The sequence below is a fragment of the Taurulus bubalis genome (genome assembly GCF_910589615.1).
Source record: "Taurulus bubalis genome assembly, chromosome: 14".
In the NCBI taxonomy this organism is placed as follows: Eukaryota; Metazoa; Chordata; class Actinopteri; order Perciformes; family Cottidae; genus Taurulus; species Taurulus bubalis.
Window position 1 is genome coordinate 15364229 of NC_136602.1, and position 21657 is coordinate 15385885.

Sequence of the window (21657 nt, forward strand, 5' to 3'; positions counted from 1 at the left end):
TGTTAACATTTATGCTTATTGATGTGCCAAATGATCCTGGTAAATGGTGTGTGCCTCTGCTTCACCCTGCAGACTTTTCCTCATCCACCTCCCTGTGTGTAATACAGTTCACCCTTTGCATTGCTGAGATGACAGAGCCAGTCTGACATTTTGTCTATGGATAAATATCAATTTTTCTGTTTGTAGGGGGATTCTAATGGAGTGCTGGGGCCGCACGGACCTAAGGGTGAGCCTGGAGAGCCTGGAGGTGGACATATGGTACGTATGTTTAGAAAGTCACTTTCAGCTCAACTTGATGGCTTTTGCCCTTGGGTCACAGGGCATACACATAGAAACTGTAGAACAGGAAAACAACAGTTCAACAGATGTTCCCAATGCCTATATCCTCTGCAGACAGCTGTAAGAGCAGCAACAAAGGTACAAGAAACTAGGTCCTCTTGCTGTGTAGCTGCCATGACATTATGGAGATGCAATGCCATTAAGTAATCCACCATTGGATAACCCCAGCCTGGGTAATCACCTATCCTACCACTTTGGACCTTATATCTGTTGAAGCACTCTCTTCTATGGGCATGGCTTTGCATATAGAAATGTTCATTATAGCATACCCAAAAAACGGCGGCATGTCTGCAACCACGGCCTAAATCCTGGATGACGTCGCTTCCACTCGTCAATCACTGGCAAGTGCTCTATGGCTTTAAACAATCATGTTTGTTTGTGTGTGTTTGGGAACGCTGAAGTGACCATTAACTGATAACAGACCTACTCAACAAGCAACGAGTAGTGTGTTTAGCAGAGTAATTACGGTAAGATTGACGTATTTAACCACTTAAATGTACTCCAGCACTATATATATATATATATATATATATATATATATATATATATATATATATATATATATATATATATACAGATATCAATTTGCACAGGGACGTGTGTGTGTGTGTGTGTGTGTGTGTGTGTGTGTGTGTGTGCAAGTGTCATGGAGAGCTGTCTTTTGGAGCGGACATCCTTCTGCATAGATCCTGATAGTCTTTTAACGTTATTTATGTTTGGAGGCATTGGAGGAAAATGGATTCTCAATATTTAATGGTCTTTGTGATGTAAGACAAAAAAATGGGAAAAAGCAATGAACAGAAGTTAATGCAAATGGTCTGAGGGTCTTTAATAGCGTGCTCATGCAGTTAATGTCACTTTATTGATTTTTCCTTTAAATTAATAATTATACATTTGCATTTCTTTTGACTTTTATTATTGGCATAGATTAGCAATCTTCCTCTACTCTTAAGTACTGATATCAATGTCTGTCTCAGTGGAGAGCCATTGCATAATGTCTAATGGAACTTTTCCTTTTTTCTTTTTTTAAATGAGGGTCTTATTTGTCTTAAATTTGTTTTATACTTTCCAAACTTTTCCTTTTTTCTTTTTTAAATGTAGTCTTATTTGTCTTAAATTTGTTTTATACTTTCCAAACTTTTCTATTTTCTGTTTCAGTAAATTAGAATGTAAAAAAAAAATGTAGAATTGCTGTGTTTGTTCAAATCCAAGTTCTGTACAGCTAATTTGCATTGTGCACAGTAGGACTTGTAAGACTATTACATGCTGACCACAGAAATCAATGTCTCATCAGAACAGTAAATAATACGTACAGTAGCCTCGATTCCAATCTGGGTTTTTCTCTGAAATGGCATTATCAGTCTGCCTCTGTGCACAGAAACTATTAACAGTATTGAACATGAGCTCATAATGCAGTGTTCAGACTGTTTGCACTGTGGATTGTAGCGCGTACAGATTAAATCTTCTTTTTAATTTCAGTACTCCAGAACAGCTTTTTGGGGGTTTTAGTGAATTGCTGACGATTGTGCAGTGAATCCCCTTTTCTGATGTCTTCTTCCCGTTGTTTTGTAGGGCGATGGATTGCCTCTGAGCAGAGGGACTCGCGGGCCTAAGGTAGGAAGCACTGTTGTGACGGAGCATCACCAAACATCTACACTGCTCACTGTTATAACCTATGCACAATAGATAAGTGCTATTTATTTCAGTTACTTTCAGCTAACTGTTTGGACCTCTCTACTTCTTCGCTAACTTGTTTTCATGAAACGAAAGTATGCTCACACACTGTATATCTAAATATAATAACTGTAGTAGATTTCTAGGTTCACTGATGATATCATGCTGAGTTTGTTAGCGGGTTTGGAAAACAATGCACTGAATATTCCCCAAATGATCAAAGGTTTTGTCTTGGAAAAAATAATAATACATGTGAACATATTGCATCTCCCAACACATGCATGAGTTCAAATGAAATACATAATGAACATGGGCATGCCATATACATTGAGCATACTTGTGTGTCTTACCTTAAAGGCAAAACATAAAGGGAAAATGAGCTTGGGCAGAGTTAGAATAGTTAATGGCTGTAATCATGCAGTGCAGCTCTCCATGACTTCTGGATTCACTCTCACTAAAACCCCAGTGACCGCTCCTCTGTATTTCTGTCAGGGTGAGAGAGGTGTCTCAGGATTGTCAGGAGACCATGGGGAAAAAGGCGAACCTGGAGAGAGTATCGTAGGCTCGCCTGTGAGTATGATGTTGTATTAACTGGTCTAACGATGATACCTTCAGATCATTGTATTAAGTCATCTCAAGAAAGAGATCATTTTTTAATATCAAGATCAGTGTTCATTAAATACACTCTCAGATGAAAATGCTGGTTATTACTGTGAGGTGCTGGCGTGTTGCACTCTTCCATCATCACATATGCTCTGCACAGCTAGTTTGAACCTAGGACAGATTTGATTGTGAGAGAGTCTGCTTTCATTTTTGAAATACAGGATTGTTGGAGACAGACAATCAATAGAGCAAGAGGTGTCCAACACAATTCCTTTATTGGATCCTGGTTGCTCGAGGGCAGATGGTGTTAACAAGATGTGTGATGTGTTTTCAGGGCCGCATGGGACCCCCAGGAAAGCCGGGATTTGAGGTATTTTGAGAATTGTGAATCTACAAGACCCAACAACAACAAGTTTATTTTCACAGGTTTTCAGAATATTGATGCTGTGGCCAGCGGTCATGCAATTATTTTACAATACAAATAACATTCTGCAGTGTTTATCAGTTGTTATCTGGTTGTATAAAGCAGGATTGCTAAATGCATCACTGTCTGCATGTTTTTCAGGGCCCTCGCGGAACGCCAGGTTTATCTGGCCCTCCTGGAGTTCCAGGAAGAGAAGTGAGTGAGATCACTCGGTGCTTTCACTCTTATTCATTGCCATAAACAATTGTAAATCCTCCACCTCCCCAGTCACCCATGGTGTCCCCCAAGGTTCCGTGCTTGGTCCCCAACTCTTCATCATTTACATCCTTCCCCTTGGACAAATCATTCGTCGTCATGGTCTCGATTTCCACTGTTACGCTGACGACACCCAACTCTATTTCTCCTCCTAGACCATCACCTCAGTCACCCACTCCACTCTCACCGCCTGTCTCACTGATATAACATCATGGATGCAGCAGAATTTTCTTAAACTCAACTGCCATAAATCTGAATTACTCATCGGCCCTAACTCCCTCACCCGCTCAGCCCAGATCTTCTCTCTGAACATTGATGGCTCCATCGTCACCCCCTCCACCCAGATCCGCAACCTCGGCATCATCCTCGACCCCACCCTCTCTTTCCTACCCCACACCAACCACATCACCAAAACTGCCTTCTTTCACCTCAGGAACATTGCACGCCTCCGGCCCTCCTTGTCCTCTGCCACCACTGAAATTCTTATCCATGCTCTCATAACATCTTGACTTGATTATTGCAACAGCATCCTCTACGGCTCTCCCAACAAAATTATCAACAAACTTCAATATGTTCAGAACTCTGCCGCTCGACTGCTCACCTCCACCTACCGCTATGACCACATCACCTCGGTCCTATGCAACCTCCACTGGCTCCCGGTCAAATACAGGATTGACTTTAAAATATTACTCACCATCTACAAAGCCCTAAACAACCTGGCCCTTCCCTAACTTTCAGACCTCCTCCACCTCCACGCCCCAACCCGTCGCACTCCCCATCCACAACCGTCAACCTCCCACCCTATCATCCTTCAAGCAAGCCCTCAAAACCCACCTCTTCAAACTCGCCTTCACCTGCTAACCCCTGCTCCCTACCCTTCACCTGCTAACCCCTGCTCCCTACCCTTCACCTGCTAACCCCTGCTCCCTACCCTTCACCTGCTAACCCCTGCTCCCTACCCTCCACTACAGGACTCATTCCGTTGCAGCTTCCCCAGTTTTCTTTTTTTTATAATCAACATTTTTCTGTTTGTTTGTTTTGTTTGCTCCTTTGTCTTTCTATTTTTTGTTTTGTTCTGTCTCTGTCCTATGTAAAGCGTCTTTAAACATTTTGAAAAGTGCTATATAAAATTAAAGTATTATTATTATGATTCACTCCCTTATATATCTCCAGATAAAAGACAGCTGAAAGCATAAACAACGTCAGCTACCACTGTGGATGAACAAGTACAATGTATCAGGGCTCCTGAATGCAGATTCCCACCAACTGAGAGGGGTGCATGTCTACCATCATCGCCCAGAGGATCATTAACTCCTTTCTTTGTCTCAATTAAAGGGCTCCCCTGGTAGACCAGGACCCATGGGCCCTGCTGGACCCCCAGGTCAACCAGTAAGTGAGCTAACCTTAAAGTCAAAGTCACTATTCACAGTGCAGCTCCAGTTTTCAGATGATTAGCAGCTCGTCCTGCCGTTCACCAACTTTCAGGAAAATGTTGCAGTTTACCACTACATTTTTCAACACCCTGATTTTAGCACACGTTTTAGTCTTTGTCTTGTCTTTTCATGTGTTTCAAGTAAGCAACATGTAGTATAGTCCGGATAGCTTTAGTGTGAGTACAATACAAGTGCTGCTGCTGCTGCATCAAAGCTGTGATTATTCAGCATGTTGACCTATTTATATTAGTGCATGGTGAAGAGCCATAAAACCCATTTATTGTCCATTTTAAAAAGATAAATGGACTGCAATTCCAAATGTTTTCTTCAGCTCCAGAGAACAACCGTATTTTTAAGATGTGAAGACTGTCTTCCAGCAACAAAGTTATTAAACTCTTTCCTCAAGCGTTGCAGATAAACACTGAAAACAAAACACTGAAATTTGTTATTAGATGTTTGGGCTATAATCACATTCCTTAAAGGCTTAGCTCTCATAAATTGGTGTTTCGAGCCATTTAGAAGATGCATTTGCACCAAACAAACAACAACAGAATATTTCCGAAACATGAAATATGTGCTAGCTTTGAAATGCAGACTGGTTATGTTTCATTGAGTTTTTTGTTCTTTTTTCTTTGACAGACTGCCCTGCCAATTGTTGGAGACATGGGTGCATTGCTCAAGGTATTTCATCTTCATGGTGAATGATACTCACAGTTTTTCACAAGCAATAACATGCAAAGGGTTTCCTGGGTTAACAATTATTAATATTTGTTGATTTAAAAGACTAATATTTGATCAATATATGGATGCTATCGGTTTAGAGAGATAGTAAAAGCCCTTATGTGCCTCTATCAGGGTGACTGTGAGAAGTATGTGTAGAAAAGAAATCCAGACGTACTTATTCACCACAAGTGCACTGTCAAGTCATACTGTATGACACCATGATTTATAAAGCATGTTAATTAAACATGCTGATTTAGTTTGGTTGAAAGTATTGCTATGTGGCAATGTTCCTTGCATCATATGAAGAGTCGTACAGAATGTAATATTAGTTAATTTCACAGCGGGCATGACTCGTGTAAAAAAGCTTTTGTAGAATTGTGAAAAAGTGTGAAATGCTGTCAATAACTTTTGTTGTTTCTCTTTGCTCGAGGATGCTTTATGCTCGATATAAATAACCTACAAACACGATTTAGGGGATAATTATACTGCGTGATGATAATACTGCATCAATCAATGCTTAATGATGAAGCACAAAGCAATTATCTAATATGGAAAATGTTAGTCCTTTTAAATGTAAATGTCTGATCTACAGATATAACTTTAATCAATGAAGATAGATATTAAAAATACAAAATCTTCATGTGGCCATAATTCCATGACAGCATATCTGTTTAGCATTAAATTCGTAAAAATGTTTTGTTGATTGTTTTTCTGATGGCGGGTTTAAATCAAGTAAACATATATGTCATAACAAATGCAAAAATAAATATACATAAATGGATAGGTTTACAGGAAGTGAGGTTGATCCACCATGGTGAAACCTGGTGTGCACCACTGTTTCAAGCACACTATTCTATGTATTTAAAATCCCCTGTAATACCCCCCAAACCCTAAATAAGCCCCTGAGAATAGCGCTCACTTCTCATACTTCTAAAATGCTTTAATTTAATTTCCTTTGGTAGTCACTTAAACCTTCACCTCCAATTACCAAACGTTAAAGCACCTGATAAGAATGCTAAAAGAATACTCTTACCAAAGACTTGAGCGAAGTCTTGTCCCTAAAACCACCAGTCTTGCGTTTTATCATTTTGAAAGGTTGGAAATTGCCCCTAATTTTTTTCATCAATCAATGACCAAATGCAGAAATTGCACTGGGACCGCGAGGTCCAAACGTAATGTGAAACACTTTTCATCCGTCAGCCTTTATTATCTGAGATTCTTTAGTAGCTTTTACTTTTCATAATGGTCATTTCCATCAAAGTCCATGCAAATTACGGATTTATTCTCCTTTTTTCTTCTGATTGAAGCAGGTCAGTCACCTTAATAAATCATGTTAACAGCAGGACTGCCCTAAGTTAAATAATGATAATAATGTCTAATGCCTAATACATGTCAACTCTGACAATACATATAATGTGTCACATAACTATCCACATCGTTAAAACCTATTGCCATTAGTCTTATCATTTTCTGTCACCTCTCAGTGTCGACTTATTTTATAATGATAGATTCACCGACTGTTGCCTTCATCACAGTTGTTTGGTGGCACTCTAAATTAGTACATTCAACATGCGGATGACACAAACAACGACTAACACATTCCAAATTAGTTCTTTGCTTCTGTATACTAAATAACAACATGCTCCCCTTATATTTCTTTATTGTTAACATTTCCCTGGACTCTTGCATGATAATTAGATGAGCAGATTAATTTATATTTTGTATTTCAGACTCAGTTTCTTTTTAATGGTGCACTGTGCCTGTTTCTAATTTAGAGCTCCTAGCTATTTTTTCTGCAAGCTGCTGTGCCTATACCTAGTCTGGATCAGAGATAATGATATTTAAGATTCTCCCCTAAATGTCACAGTCAATGAGCTTGACAAAGTTCACCACTCACCGAGATGGGAGACGCTCTCGGAGACACTCTTGGTGGGTTCACATCATTTTGCTCTGCAGACATTTAGAGAACACTTTGTGTCAGTTGGGGTCTTATCCTCCACCCGGGGGATGTGACATAATATAGGGCGAAAATGCAGTGCTCCAGCTCAACTTGATGAAATCTTATCTGTGCCACCACTTTTGCTTGCTGCTTTTCCCACGCTGGCAGAATGCATGCAGTGTGTGCCAGACGAGAACCCCAGGGCTTCCTGGCCAGAAGGGAGAGAAGGGGCCCTATGGAGCGCAAGGAGGAGAAGGCCTCGTGGGAGAAAAGGTACGAGTAACTCATCAGCATGCCAGGCAATTTGGAACAGATGCTGTAAACATGTTAATCGGACCATGCTACTTTGCACTACATGGCACTTGTTATATTTACTCTTGGGATTTGTTTGTATGTGTGTTTACACCCATATTCATTGTGTACTTCTATATTAAACAGGGGGATCCAGGTGTAAGAGGTCCGATGGGTAACCCTGGAAAAGAAGGCCCAAAGGTAGGCTAAGGAGTATAAAGTGTAAATATACTCAGATAATAAGACACATTTTAAATATAATTGTTTAAATCTAAATTAATTATTTAGCTTCTCAGCATGTCAGAATAAATCTGAAACACTAATAGCCACATTTAATGATATTGTTTATTGAAATGTGTGTTTAATCTAATATAGAGAGATCTATATTGACAAGCCCCTTCATAAATAGCCTTTTGGGTTGACTCTGGAAGCCGAACCAGCTGTTCTACAACTCACATTATTCTGTACAGTCTTATGTGCACGCTGCAGAAGTTGCTGCTATACCAGGGCTTTTTCAAGTTGTGTGATGTTTACACCCATCAGCCTTTAGTTTTAGGACTTTTCATGTTTGGTAAAAAACACTTTTCCCTCCCTCATTGGTTCTGCCTCCCTGCAGGGAGTAAAAGGAGAAAGAGGGTTCCCAGGCCCTACTGGAGATAAAGGTGATGAGGTGAGTGAAAAAAGTTGAATCCAAACAAATTAATCCGGTAGTTATCTAACCATCCGGAAGTCACTGTGACATTGAGAAGTTGGTTTTTCAAAAGAATGTAAATATATTGTAATGTCTGTGTCATCTTCAAGCCTGTCTACTCTGAAAGTCTCTTTTCAAAAGAACCTATCAAAAGCCATCCACAGTGCTGCATGTGCACTATGCCCTATCTGTTGCCCTCCAAGGAGCTACTTTAAAAAGAGCCTGTCCTGCATGTGTATGTGTCTGTGCTAATTAAAAAACAAGGCACTCTTTAGAGGAGCTGAAAGCATTTCATAGGTCAATCTCCAGCGTTAAACGACATGGCAGGATATTTTCACTAACATGCAGAGTTGTTACTAGATTGTATAGGCTTAATAAAACGTGTTTTATATCCCTGTTGAAAGTGTAGTTTGTTCAATGATAAAATAAATAATTGAAAGAAACATGTGCAAGGCCATTTATAAAATACAACAAACAATACAGAATCCCAGTAGTTGTTTCAGTGAATAGAAAAGTTTCATCATTTATCCCCTAGAACCCTACGATCCGAGCATAGAACCCTGAGGTCAGAGCAGAGAACCTTAAGGTCAGAGCAAAGAACCCTGAGGTCAGTCCATAAAACCATGAGATCAGAGAACCCTGAGGTCAGAGCAGAGAACCTTAAGGTCAGAGCATAGAACCCTGATATCAGAGCATAGAACCCTGAGATCAGATCAAATAACCTTAAGGTCAGATCAGAGAACCCTGAGGTCAGAGCATAGAACATTGAGGTCAGAACATAGAACATTGAGGTCAGAACATAGAACCATGAGATCAGAGCATAGCACCTTGAGGTCGAGCATAGCACACTGAGATCAGAGCATATAACCCTGAGGTCGGAGAAATCTGAGGTCAGAGCATAGAACCCTGAGGTCAGAGCATAGAACATTGAGATCATAGAACCCTGAGGTCAGAGTAGAGAACCCATAATGTTTTAGAGTTAGTCATGGAAATATACTGTAAGTGTTGCTGTAAAATATGAATGCAAATATTCTGCAAATATTCTGTTTCAATAGTGAGACATTATTTTACAAAACGGTGATCCACTTTGTGACCTCCAGGGCACTTCTGGTGTACCAGGACTTCCTGGTGTGACCGGCCGCACAGGGGCCACAGTAAGAATCTCTTTTTTATATATTTTGTAACACAAAATACATTTGTATATTTACTGTATCTTAACATGTGTGAGTTTCTTAATCTTAGGTAAATATTAAAAAAAATATGCTTTTCTGTTTTCAGGGGCTAATGGGTAGACCTGGGCCAATGGGCCAACTAGGAGGCAAAGGAGACAAAGTAAGGTGTTTTACTATAAAAGCCTTTATCTATATAATGTAGATAGTGTTTCTGGTTTTCGGGGCTTCACGACTGATTTTAAACTATATGTCTGTTAATTTGCATTGCAAGTATTCAAGGCTCAAAGCCTGTAATACATTAATGGTTTTGCCAGGGAGCATAAGTATCGTTCCCCTTAGAATGTAGTTGTATCATACATTTTGATAGATTGGTAAAATTAAAAATAATTGACCATATAGTTCAAAGCTTTTAATTATTGCTATTTGCATTGAAGTGAGTGAAAACAGATCTCTAAGATATATATTTTTGTCAGAGTTGGCAAATGAGGTACCTTATTATTGGATTACATTGGCAGGATACTGTGCTTGATATGCATTTCCATTTACACATGTTTAACAATTCTGGTTTGTGTTTGGCAGGGAAATGAAGGACCCTCAGGAAGACAAGGGCTTCCAGGGCCTCCGGTAAGTTCCTCCTGCATCAACAAGAGCCCTCCATTAAGGTCATAGATTATATGTCGCCCTCCATGTTTACTTAAATACAAGATATTGTTATTTTTGGACACATTTAATCATTCTTAAGGCTACAGACTTAACGCCCCTCATTCAACACAGCTGGCACATTGAACACATTTAATCATCCTGCTTTGCTCAGCACTATGCAAATATCTTCTTTTCCCACGATAAGCAAGTAAAGGTTAGAGTCAAAACCTTGCCTTGGCATCTCTTTCTAAAATAACCTTCATTGCACTTATATTTTTGCTCAGTCGAACAGTATTTAGTGTCACAAGAAACACATAACTGACAAACAGGCACAAATATGATGAAATTGCAGCGACCTGCTCACTGGCATTGAATCTTGCTCGTACCCTTTAAAAGGCCAGTGAGTAAGCACTTCTAAAGACAAATCTATAATTCATCAGCCGTCCCCTTGAACCTTCTGTGCCCCCCCACACCCTGGTCTCATAAACTGCAGTCTGGGAGGACAGGGGATGGCTCAGTGGCCTGAAAAGGGCACAGGCATCCGCTTGCTTCTAAATGAGAACCTTGACTCCTTCTACATTTACAATAGCTGCCCTCTACTAATCTATCTTGGGAAAAACATTCTTTTATGTCCTAATACTACCCAAGAAGACGTGATTACCTAGTTCTCATACCCGGATCTCTTTTAATCACTGTGCTCTTTTGTATTTCTGTAATACTCTCGTTTTCTGAATAACCAGTGGCTCAAGGATTATTAAGTCCACTCTTCTATGTTTTTCCGCTTTTTTTTCACTTTTCACTCTCTCGCACACTCCTTCTCTCTCTTTGTGCATTCACCAAATGAGCTATTGATCTCTCTCATGTAGTGTTTAAGGGCTTAGCACTTTATAACTGCTCCAGACCTACTGTACAGTGTTTCTGTAAAGACTCTTGGTGCCTAAAACTCACAGAACAGTGAAGAGTATCTGAGAGGAGATTTACTGTTGATTGTGTTTCAGGGTGTACCCTATGTGGAGGGCAATGGGATGAGCAGTCTGTACAAGCTGCAGGTAAAGACTTTTTAAATGACTTCAACTCAGCGATAATGTCATTGTGATCCATTGTGTGCACGTCACAGGGGCCTTCAATCAAATCAGCAGAAAAGAGTCTGTGCTTGACCCACATTGTAAAATATATAGCCATAACATTAAAACTATGTCTTTTCAGAGTGGTGGAGCTATTTTAGGAACCCCTGGAGCTCCTGGTGCTCCGGTAAGCATAATCATTGTTATGCCTGAAGCAAATCCTTTACAGTGTACTGTGGAGAATCACAAGCACACTGGCACGTTGGTACTGTAAGAATCGTAGAATCTGAGAGAGCCGAATGACAAATAACCTGACCAGCCCTCCAACGTTATCTCGACTACTGAGGCCCTATCACAGTCGATAATGTTCATTGAGAGCTGGTGTTTGGTGAAGGCCAAGAGGCTTCCAGACTGTCAAACAGGTGTCTCTGACCTGCCCCAGGACACACAACATCATTGATATGTAAAATGGACTTAGAAGTTCAGTTGCCAAACTGAAGTGACCCGATTTGCTTATCAGCTCCCCCTGCTCCGCCTTATCAGACAGTTTATAATCTTGTCCAGTCTCCTGGGAGACATTCATTCACAGGCCCCGCAGGGATCAATCCACCAACAGTAAAAGTGAGGGGGGAAATAGACACTCCAATATCTCTAGTGCACAACGCACATGAGCCACAGCTCAGTCTTGAGGAAGCTTCTCCCTGTACTGCATCCATTACAGGCCAATAGCTCAGAAAGCATATGTATCAGTGTTAATAGGGACAAGAGGCCCAATGTATCAATAATCTTTTTTGTGTATAGAATGCGGAAATGCTTTACTGAAAATGTAAACATGCATGACCAGTGTTTGTTAAGCATGTGTGATAGCCAGACTGAATTATATGATCCTGATCATTTTAAATACCGCTTGAGAAACACCAAACAGTCTCTGAAGTGTCATATAATATTATGTAAGCATGATTTACAGACAGAAGTTGTGAGACAAGAGCAAAGACAAGAGAATGCTATACATTTTGATGACAGCAACATGCAGTACCCACATGTCATTTCAGACTATATTTATGATTTCTACAGTAGCAGTTGTCTCATTCATGAGAGTAATCTGTCCTTTTTCTCTCTCTCGTCGAAGGGTCCCAAAGGAGACGAAGGACTTGCAGTGAGTAGAAGCTCTGGAATATATATTTCATGAAGTATTTGTCTGTTTCTTTGTGCTGCCCAAAACATAGAGAAGTCAGAGTTTCCTGTTGCTTTCTATCATTGTCTCTGTGGTTCTCTACAGCATAAGTCAATACACCCTCAAGCATGAACACTTAACCACTCGCAGGAGAACACAGCGAAATAATGATCATGTCTCCTGCAAATATGAAACCTCTGTACCATATTGTCTTGCCAGTGGGAACCTATGAACTCTTTCTGCACCTCAAATGCCCGCCCTCTACCACCTCCCATACTGATGCCCGAAAACAGTCCACGCAGACATGGAAACAATTCTACGCTATCAACTTGAATTCTTTATTTTCACGGGGCCAATTGCATTTTTTATTGTTTTGTTGCACAGTGATTTTTCACCAGAATGTTAATTTGACATTTTAATAAATTGTGTGAGCGGCTTCAGTGCTGTGGTGGAATTGCCCCAATCTGTCTCACAGCTGATCCTCTGGCTGGCCCACTCTCCCCTTAGTCGCACTCGCTTATTCATGACAATCTACATGTGTGACAATTACCTGCACAATCCGTCTATGTCAGCACCGGTTGCCCTTCCATTCTGTGTAATGGCATTTCTCCATGGCAGCTTGAGCAAGATGAGGTAGATAGAGGCCATCACTTGCTCGAGCACTAGGAATGGGTCTCTATTTTTAGTGCAGAAAGCAAGTCTGATTCTGATTGTCAAATGGTGCTCTTTTCTATCCGGTCTATAGCCTCCAAGCTGTGACAGCATGCGTCATAGGTCATATGTTAGAATACACTCAGGTCGAAGTATCGTCCTCATAGGATTATCTTCATATTGACACACGAAAGGTTGTACTAATACGTCACAGAGAATATCAAGAGGCGAGATGGAAATGTGCTCCTGCAGAATTGGATTTACTTGCCTTTATGTCGCTTTTATCTATATGTGCTTTTTTAATGTTTACAGCCTCATACGGATTTCATTTACCTCCCAGTAGCTCATCTCAAACAGACAAAAATAGCATAATTCTTGGTTGCAAACAGGGGGAACGACCAGCCCTCAGTCGATAGCAGTAGAGACTTATTTTGTCTTGACACAGGTGATGTGCTTTTCTCTCATAGGGGGAACCAGGGGCAATGGGATTACCCGGGCTTGAAGGGCTACCCGGTGCCAAGGTAAGCAACAGTATCGGCCCAGAGAAGTGTCTCATGATCTGCCATGACCTAACCTGATTACATAGTGAGAGAAAGTGCTTTCGCTCTACTTCTTCTCATTACAGAGCATTTAAAGAGTTTATTTCTGAAACGAGATATCCAGCTACAAAACTATTTAAAAAAAGTGTGAAAGTGAAACACAATATGGGTGCCTGTTGTAGCTTCACCTGTTTTTATATATATTGACTGAAGGAATTTCAGGTTTTAGATCTCTAAACTTGCTATGCAGTAATACCACACCCACTTGGAGCCCAAGCATTCATGTTGTTGGTCCCCATTTGGACAATTACAAAGCTAGGCCTGCATGCAACTTCCTACAGCTACATTTGTTTGGAAAGGTTGCCACTGTTTGACAGTGTGTGACTGTGCATGTTCAGGGGTGGAACGTTTCAGTTCATGTGACATTCAGAGTAATTCATCCTTTAGGGGAACACTGTCAAAGTTGTGACATATGTAAAGTGTTTGCCTTTGAAATGTGAAGACTTAAGGAGGTTGTTTATCATAACTCCCTATTTGTGATATAAGTAGAGACTTGTGTTTTAAGGTGTTAAAGGCCATCATACCCAGTTTTAGGCCGTTTAGACACTCTCTATGTGTCTGCTTGACAATGATTTATGTGTATTCTTCATGTCATGTATTTTTCATTTATCTGACCCTACTGCAATGTTTCCTTCAGGGTGATAATGGTTTGCCTGGTCTACCTGGGATACAAGGTCCTCCAGTAAGTATTTTTTGGAGGATAATTTACTCCAACTCACACTCCTCTTTGCTGCATCATCTGGGTTGTTGAAGTCTGCTGCTGGCAACAATTCGATGATGTTTCACAAAGCACACAGCAGAAGAGCCATAACACAACACCACGTTTGTTAATAACTCAGACATATACCTGTGGTCTGTTTAGTGGATTTCCTGTGAAGCTATAGTAAACGGGTTGGTATATTATGAACGGGAGGCTGCAGAGGTGCTGTAGATAGGACACCATTGAGGACCTGTCAAACGCGGCCTGTTCTCTTCCTGTGTTGTGATTGACAGGGGAAGCCCAGCACTCGTGGAGAGCCAGGGATCCCAGGAGAGCCGGTGAGCCTCAGCCTCTAACTCTCTTTGAGCTGTCAATCCACGTGTCATTCCTTTGTCACCACAGACTGACACATCGGCTGTCTCTGTTCTCTGACAGGGTGAGAGGGGGCCGCTCGGAGAGACAGGATTCCCAGGGCCCGAGGGACCCCAAGGTGTTGCTGTAAGGATGCTTCATGAATTCTGTTGCTTTATTCCTATAAAATCACGACTAGCTGTTGCAACAGCACCTTTCCGGTAATGTCCAGTCTGCAAATACATTTGAGTAACTCACTGCTCCAGGTGGTTTTACCAATATATGAGAGAGAAAACCTTGATTCAAAGACAATATAGATAAATATGTATGTTCGCGATCACTGGTCCTGTAGATGATTACAACCCTCTTTACAATTACCATCAGAGATGGTTTCTGTAATTTTCCCTGTAAGCGCACAATGGAACAGTGTTCGCACAGCAATCAGGATCATTATCCCTTGGTTGAGATATCTCATTAACTGTGGAGATTACTAGGAGTGCAACAGTGCTGATCCAATCGAAGGTGGGAGCTGATATAAAATGTCTTTGTTTGTGTTGCACTCCTTGAGCAGGGGAGATCTGGAAAAGATGGAACTTCGGGATACAAGGTGAGTTGTGCGAACACGTTGCAAATCCCCTTATAGAAAGTGCTTTACATCAGCCGAGCTGCGGAAAGATGGCACAGCAGATTTATATCCCCCCTCCCCCTCCTCTAGCTACAGCATCCTGAGTGCATTAAACCTATTTGCATATTTGAGATTTTAATGATAAAAACTAAATGAAATGCTGCCGATTTAAGGCGTTGTTGACTTTTAGTCTTTTTACACTAATTATAGAGTTAATGCTTTTAGGCAATGATAAAATGTTTGTAATAGAGGCCAGTAGACACTTAGATTAAATGTGCATTTTCCTGCCTGATGAACCTGGCTAAAATTGAAACAAATGCTGCTTTTTGGTGACTAATCAAATATATTATACACTATTTACACAGACTCACACAGAATGGGCTCACAGCGTGCAGAACAGATCTGCTTTGAATAGCCATTACAAACACATTATCCAGTCTAATATCAAACTGGGTTGACTGTGCTTTTTCTCTCTCTGATTCACAAGATTTTTTGCACCTTAATTAAACAACCCCAACAGTTCATTGTTTGCCTATTATTTTTAGTTAATATTCTTCCACCAAAATATCATTTCATAAAGCCCTTATAGAGCTTTGCCTTCATGTCTTTCTGCAATAGTGCTGGACTTTTTGGTGGGGCAACAGTGCCATCTAGCAGGTGGCTTTGCTCCTCCTCCCAGACTCCTTGCTCACTGCTTTTAGGTTGAATATAATGCTCAGGGAAGCACATTTCACTGGGCAAGATGATAGATTTAAGCCTTGCATCAGGCATTGGGGAATACAGAGGACTGCAGATTAAAGCAGGCAGGGGAGAACGGCATCACAAAGAGATGCCCGTTTAAAAACCACATCATGCCAGATTGTCTTTTGCATGGCTCCTGTAATCCAGCAGGAAATTGATACAAAGACGCTCCCAGGGGTATTGCTGAGAGCACGGTAAAGAGAAGCAATGAGGAGTGACAGGAAGGGATTGGGAGACACAAGATGTTGTGACATGAAGCCAGAGACAGGTACTTTCTCTCCTAGCTCGCCCATACAGTAAAGACAGCTAGTGGGAAAGCAGGCTCTTCACAAACAAAATCAGGAGTGATGCAGAGAAGCCGTGACATTGCAGAAGGTGAACCACTGTACAGGGAGATATTATACAAGCACATGAGCAAGAAGCAATCAATGCACAGTTATATGAAATGTGTACATTTCTCAAAGTCAAGTAATTCAGGAAAAGCTTGCTCACAGGTTTTTCTTCAGGCAGCAGAATATAAACATCTAGAGTTGATATGAGCCAAACACCAATATGCGAGTTTAAATACTATAAATATCTGCTTAATATGTACAGATTATAATAATGGAGTATTATGCATGTCCCTGTATGTTACTGAACATCAATACTTAGTGTGGGTGAAAAGCTTCGAGGTCAGCTTCATTTATTTTTCTAATGATATAGTTATTACTTCTTTACCTTTCTCGGATGGCAACAATGCCTTAAAACATGTGTATCTGCTTTTTCTAAGGGATCTCCGGGTACAACAGGGGACAGAGGATCCAAAGGAGAACGTGTAAGCAGCATTATTCCTGTTTTCCTAAAAAGAAGCTTGTGACTCAGACTATAATGCACCAAAAACGTTTTGATGAATTGTAATGAAAGTCTTCACTTAAGCATAAACACAACTAATCCCCACAAGCACGTAAGCGCTAGATAAAGGCATTTAACGCTCAGTGCAGTTTCCTATTGTATTTGCAAGGCAACATTAAACAGCTCTGTCACACTCACGCACTAATCTTTTGCAAATAGAGAATGCAAAAGGAGGCTTTTAGCGTTATAGTTGGCAACATAACCTCAGGACAGGTGACTGGCTGGAAACACAGGCCAGTGTCAAGTTGTTAAGCATGTTAACAGTTAAGTGATACAGCTGTGTAGTCAGGCTGGAAAATAGTGACTGTGGTGTAGTTTATGTTCGCCAGGAAATGTGTTTTCTTTCATTGTTATACTGTAGAGCTGAATGGTTTGACCAGTACTACCATGATACAAAGCTAAGAGATGTCTGGGTGTCTTCACTGCAGGGTGATCCAGGGATTCCTGGAGAAAGAGGTGTTCAAGGCGAGAGGGGTCGCGGAGGGGATTCTGGCCCGATCGGACGGACCGGACCACCAGGTCAAAAAGGAGATAGTGGCCCTCCAGGAAATTTGGAGAATGTAAACCTCTTGGTAAGTTGTATATTTGCAAATACCTCCGATAGCAAGAAGAGTACCCCCGCCCCTACCTTGCCAGATGATTAAAACCTTCCAGCCTCCTTTCCTGAGCTTGTGTAACTAGTTCAGTTCTCGTTCCCTGTATGGAAAATGATGCAGCTACAGATTTCTGCATGAAACATCAAACAAGGCAGTGCAAGGGAGGTTGCTGTTCTCTTTCTGCTCAATGCTTCCCACTCCACAACCAGGCCCAACAGAAGGTCAGAGAGGGAGGAATATGGAGACAGATAAAAAGACAGAGATATGTAGGCGTGCCTAGAGCTCTGCGGAGCAGTGAAAACACCTCCGTGTGTCACAGACATTTTACACATGCTGTACGCAGAGCTTACATAACATTCACAGCAGTGATGGAAACTATTAGGAAGTATTAAAGATTCACGGCTACTATTGTTTGCCATGGTTACCCTGGAAAGCTGACGATGTTTAAGTGGCAGAGCATATCTTTTTATATATTTAGAAGCATACAGAGCCAGTATGAAAAGATACATTTGACATTGTAGACAGAGACTGATTCTGTTTCATACCGAGCTTGATTTGAGGTACCGATGTGATATTATAATGCAAGGTCGTATTTCGCGGAATAGTGTTACTCCTTGAACCCAAAAGCACAAATTCAGAAGCAGCTGAGCTTCCAAAATCCTTTTAATCAGTCCGAAAAACAAACAGGAATCACGAACCGGGCAGACGAAACAGCTGAGGGATAAGCAATAACTTCAACCAGTAATCAGGCAGGCAGAATTAAAAAATCTGGCACAGGGTTAGGGAATCTGGGGCCGGTAAAAGAATGAGTGGCTGATGAGGATTGTGAGGTCCAGGTGTGGACCAGGGCAGGTTGACTCAGGTGAGAGGACTGCAGTGATGCAGGGCAGATGAGGTAACGACAGTAGAGTCAAAGCTCTTATTTCTGCTCTGAGGAGCGAGGAAGGATCAAAGAGGAGCCATGAGCGATGCACGAGAGCAGGCTTCCAGGAAGTGTCATCAGAAACACACGTTGCTTCACGTGACGCTTTAGAGGAAAGGGCGTCTCATTTCTTTTAAAACATATTTCCTTGAGGCTCGGGATGCAATTAAGAGACTTGGGATGTACCCTTAGTGATCAGGCAGGAGAGCACAGCGAAGAAAGCATGAACTACAGAACATTTAAAAGTGAGATGTAGAAAAGAACCAGCAGTAATCTCTCCTCCTCGTGACACAAATGGGTTTCAATTGTAGTGGAGGTCTTTGAGTTGAAAAAGCTACCTCACCTGTATCTCCTCTGCAGCCAATTCACTGTGAATAAAATACTGTATTCTTCTACACTGCACACACAGGGTAATCCCAGCTTCATGGAAGAATTAAAAATGTTCATCAGAAACGAAGTACTGAGGGTCTTTGAAGGTAACAATTCTTCCAAATTATGTTTTTCAGTTTTTTATGCATTCTGCATTCTGAATGTAAATTTTTCTTTTTCTTAACTCGTAGAGAAGCTATCGAGCGCTGCCATTGTGCAGAAGACACCTGCAGGGATCTTAGCCTCAAAAGTCCATGGGCCTCCAGGACCTCCTGGAAAAGACGGATTACCAGGAATGCCAGGAGAGCCCGGACCTCCTGGTCCTCATGGTAAGAGCTCAGGCTGCCAGACTGAACGGCTGGATGTTCACTCCATCCTGGAAGAATAACCACTTCTGTTAAAATATGAATTCCAAATAACACTCCGATGTTAAATACGCCTATCAGTCCAACTATGTGCTGCACCACACATATTTAAAGCAGGCAGCCTTTACTACTGCATACACAGAGCTGCAGAACCCCAACATCCTTCAGTTACATTTGTATTTCTGCACATAAAGAGTTGGTTTGGAGCTGGGGTGGGCTGGGGGAATCAGTATAGGTTGACACATGTATTTCGTAGGGATTCATGGGTATTTTTCTCTTGCTTAGACCCGTATATCAATGCAGACTGAGGGTCGGGCAGCAGAGGAAAGGCCAGGAGTGTGGTGCACAGCGGCTCTCTTGGAAATATGAAGACAAATGAAGAATTGACTGTGAATAAGAGACAGTATTATCAATGTGGACAGGAAAGAGCCCCAGTATTGATACCTCACTCCAGGAAATAAAGCTTCTAAAGTAGAAAAGGAGCATAGTCAGGAAAGAGGGTGGATGTTCTTTATCAGACTGATACAACTTTCTGACTGCCTACAGCACTAATGGTTTGCTGGTTAGGTTTTATACCTCAAACATAGAATTGTATTGTGTCTGCAGCAGAACTACGGTGTCTTAACTTTTGAAGAGGAGGAGTGTGTTACGCGTTGGTGCAGATCAAAGCACCCCTGCATTGGCCTTTCTCTTTGTATCTACCTCACATCATTCAAGACCATTTACATTTTTAATCCACTGCTATAATATAAAATGCTGCTTTCATTCATGAATAATGTAGTTAAAGTAGGCAACTACTCAACTATGAATATGTGTGCTGTGATAATACTATTTGCATTACACATGTCTTTTTGTTTTGCTCGTTTTGTTTTTTTAATGCTTTCAAAGAGTGTTTTATAGGTGATTCTTAATGCAGCTTTGCAATAAATATTTATTGAAAACAAAGAGGAAAGTTTTTTTTTCCCTTGATAAATCAAAAATTCCACAACTTCTTAATTCTTTCTTTGTTGACTTGTGCCTCCACGCAGCTGGGGACAGAGTTTGGGGTAATATTTCCTCATTATTTCTCGTCATCCTCTGCTGGAGACTGTGCTTCTCTGGAATATCCAACTTGACTTGTTCTCCAATACACCAAAATGAATTGTTTATGGAGAAAAATAACCCCTCTGTTGAATCCTTTTTTTTTCCACGTGGTTTGACTTCACATGGCTGAAAGTCTCAAGCTGTTAGAGAACAATACCCATAAGGGCGCATGCTGAAGAGCATCATTTTTTTTTGTTTTTTGTTTTTTCCCTCCCCTGTGTTGTAATTAAGGCTTATTTATCATTCTATTCATCTTTTATTTTTGAAAGCGCAATGAAAAGACTCACTGATGTTAGTTATGGGGCTTTAAGTGCATTTCATTATTTCAGCTATTTGTTGTTTTAACATTTTGTTGCTTTATATATTTTGGTACATTCTGTATTATTTATTAATACTAACTGAAACAAAGTGTCTGTTCTTATATCATGCTATAAGCTCTATTTTGTGCTGGAAAATATCAGTAAATATTCCACAGTAATTGGTCTTTGATGGAACAGCAGCTCAAATAAAGGTTTTTGTAAGGCAAAGCATGAATATTTAGATGTTGCTGTTATTGCTATTTACAACAGTGTACAACAGGTGCAGGACTGCAATCATATCAATCAAGCATGGAAAACCACTCTGTGGCAATATTATTTTCCATTAACGTATTTTGTCCATTAGTGCCCCAAGAAAAATATTGCTTTCTACCAAGTGCAGACCCAGAGTGGCATTTTAGATTCATCAGAGTGCATAAACCGCCCAACCTTATTGCCCTGTGTACTATTCAGTATTTTTTTGCTTAAGGTACAGGGCTATTTTCTCCATGGATCGTCTCCTCCTGAATGAATGCCCCAGGCTCTGTGAGTGTTGAAAAAAGTCTCATTATCGCCGCAATGTGTGGCCAGACCCTCTCTCTTTGAAACTCAGTTTCGGAGCATTCATAAGCCTTTTTTTCTTAGCTTTTCTCTGACTTGTAAGCATTGAAGCGTTTCCCCTTTGGGCCAGGCGGTGCGGTGCTTGATACTCCTGTCAATGTTTTTGATGCACTCAATGCAACCGCTGGTCCTGAGACTCCATTACTTTAAGTGTCTCATGGGGAAATATTTTCACAGTCCCTCAAATTCTTCCGTGTATGCTGCTGTTTTGAACTGTAAAGACTCGCAGGCTTTGCATGGAGTGAGAAAGCTTTTGAATAACGTGTGTGTGTGTGTGAGCATATTGTTACAAGCAATGCACTTGTTGGTCTGACTTGAACATAAGTGTTTAATGTTGTTTTACTCCTCAGCCTTTCTTTGACAGGCTTGAGCATGTCCTTGTGTTCATCTCTGCTTGTTCTTTCACATTAGAGGTGATCATGC

The 21657-nt window shown here is 40.9% G+C and overlaps 1 protein-coding gene across 1 annotated transcript in view; it reads left to right on the forward strand.

Moving 5' to 3' along the window:
• LOC306746614 (uncharacterized protein) overlaps positions 1–21657 on the forward strand; it is a gene marked incomplete at both ends in the record, with an annotated part of 92456 nt that overhangs the window by 66898 nt on the left and 3901 nt on the right. Inside the window, 25 exons of the mRNA XM_079229547.1 lie at positions 187–258; positions 1912–1953; positions 2506–2583; positions 2951–2986; positions 3182–3235; positions 4631–4684; positions 5368–5409; positions 7559–7663; positions 7829–7882; positions 8298–8351; positions 9473–9526; positions 9651–9704; positions 10124–10168; positions 11185–11235; positions 11393–11437; positions 12380–12406; positions 13543–13596; positions 14312–14356; positions 14668–14712; positions 14810–14872; positions 15297–15332; positions 16861–16905; positions 17411–17554; positions 18910–18976; positions 19061–19198. Of these exons, the coding sequence (XP_079085673.1) occupies positions 187–258; positions 1912–1953; positions 2506–2583; positions 2951–2986; positions 3182–3235; positions 4631–4684; positions 5368–5409; positions 7559–7663; positions 7829–7882; positions 8298–8351; positions 9473–9526; positions 9651–9704; positions 10124–10168; positions 11185–11235; positions 11393–11437; positions 12380–12406; positions 13543–13596; positions 14312–14356; positions 14668–14712; positions 14810–14872; positions 15297–15332; positions 16861–16905; positions 17411–17554; positions 18910–18976; positions 19061–19198 (1504 nt within the window). The remainder of the gene's footprint in view (positions 1–186; positions 259–1911; positions 1954–2505; positions 2584–2950; positions 2987–3181; positions 3236–4630; positions 4685–5367; positions 5410–7558; positions 7664–7828; positions 7883–8297; positions 8352–9472; positions 9527–9650; positions 9705–10123; positions 10169–11184; positions 11236–11392; positions 11438–12379; positions 12407–13542; positions 13597–14311; positions 14357–14667; positions 14713–14809; positions 14873–15296; positions 15333–16860; positions 16906–17410; positions 17555–18909; positions 18977–19060; positions 19199–21657) is intronic.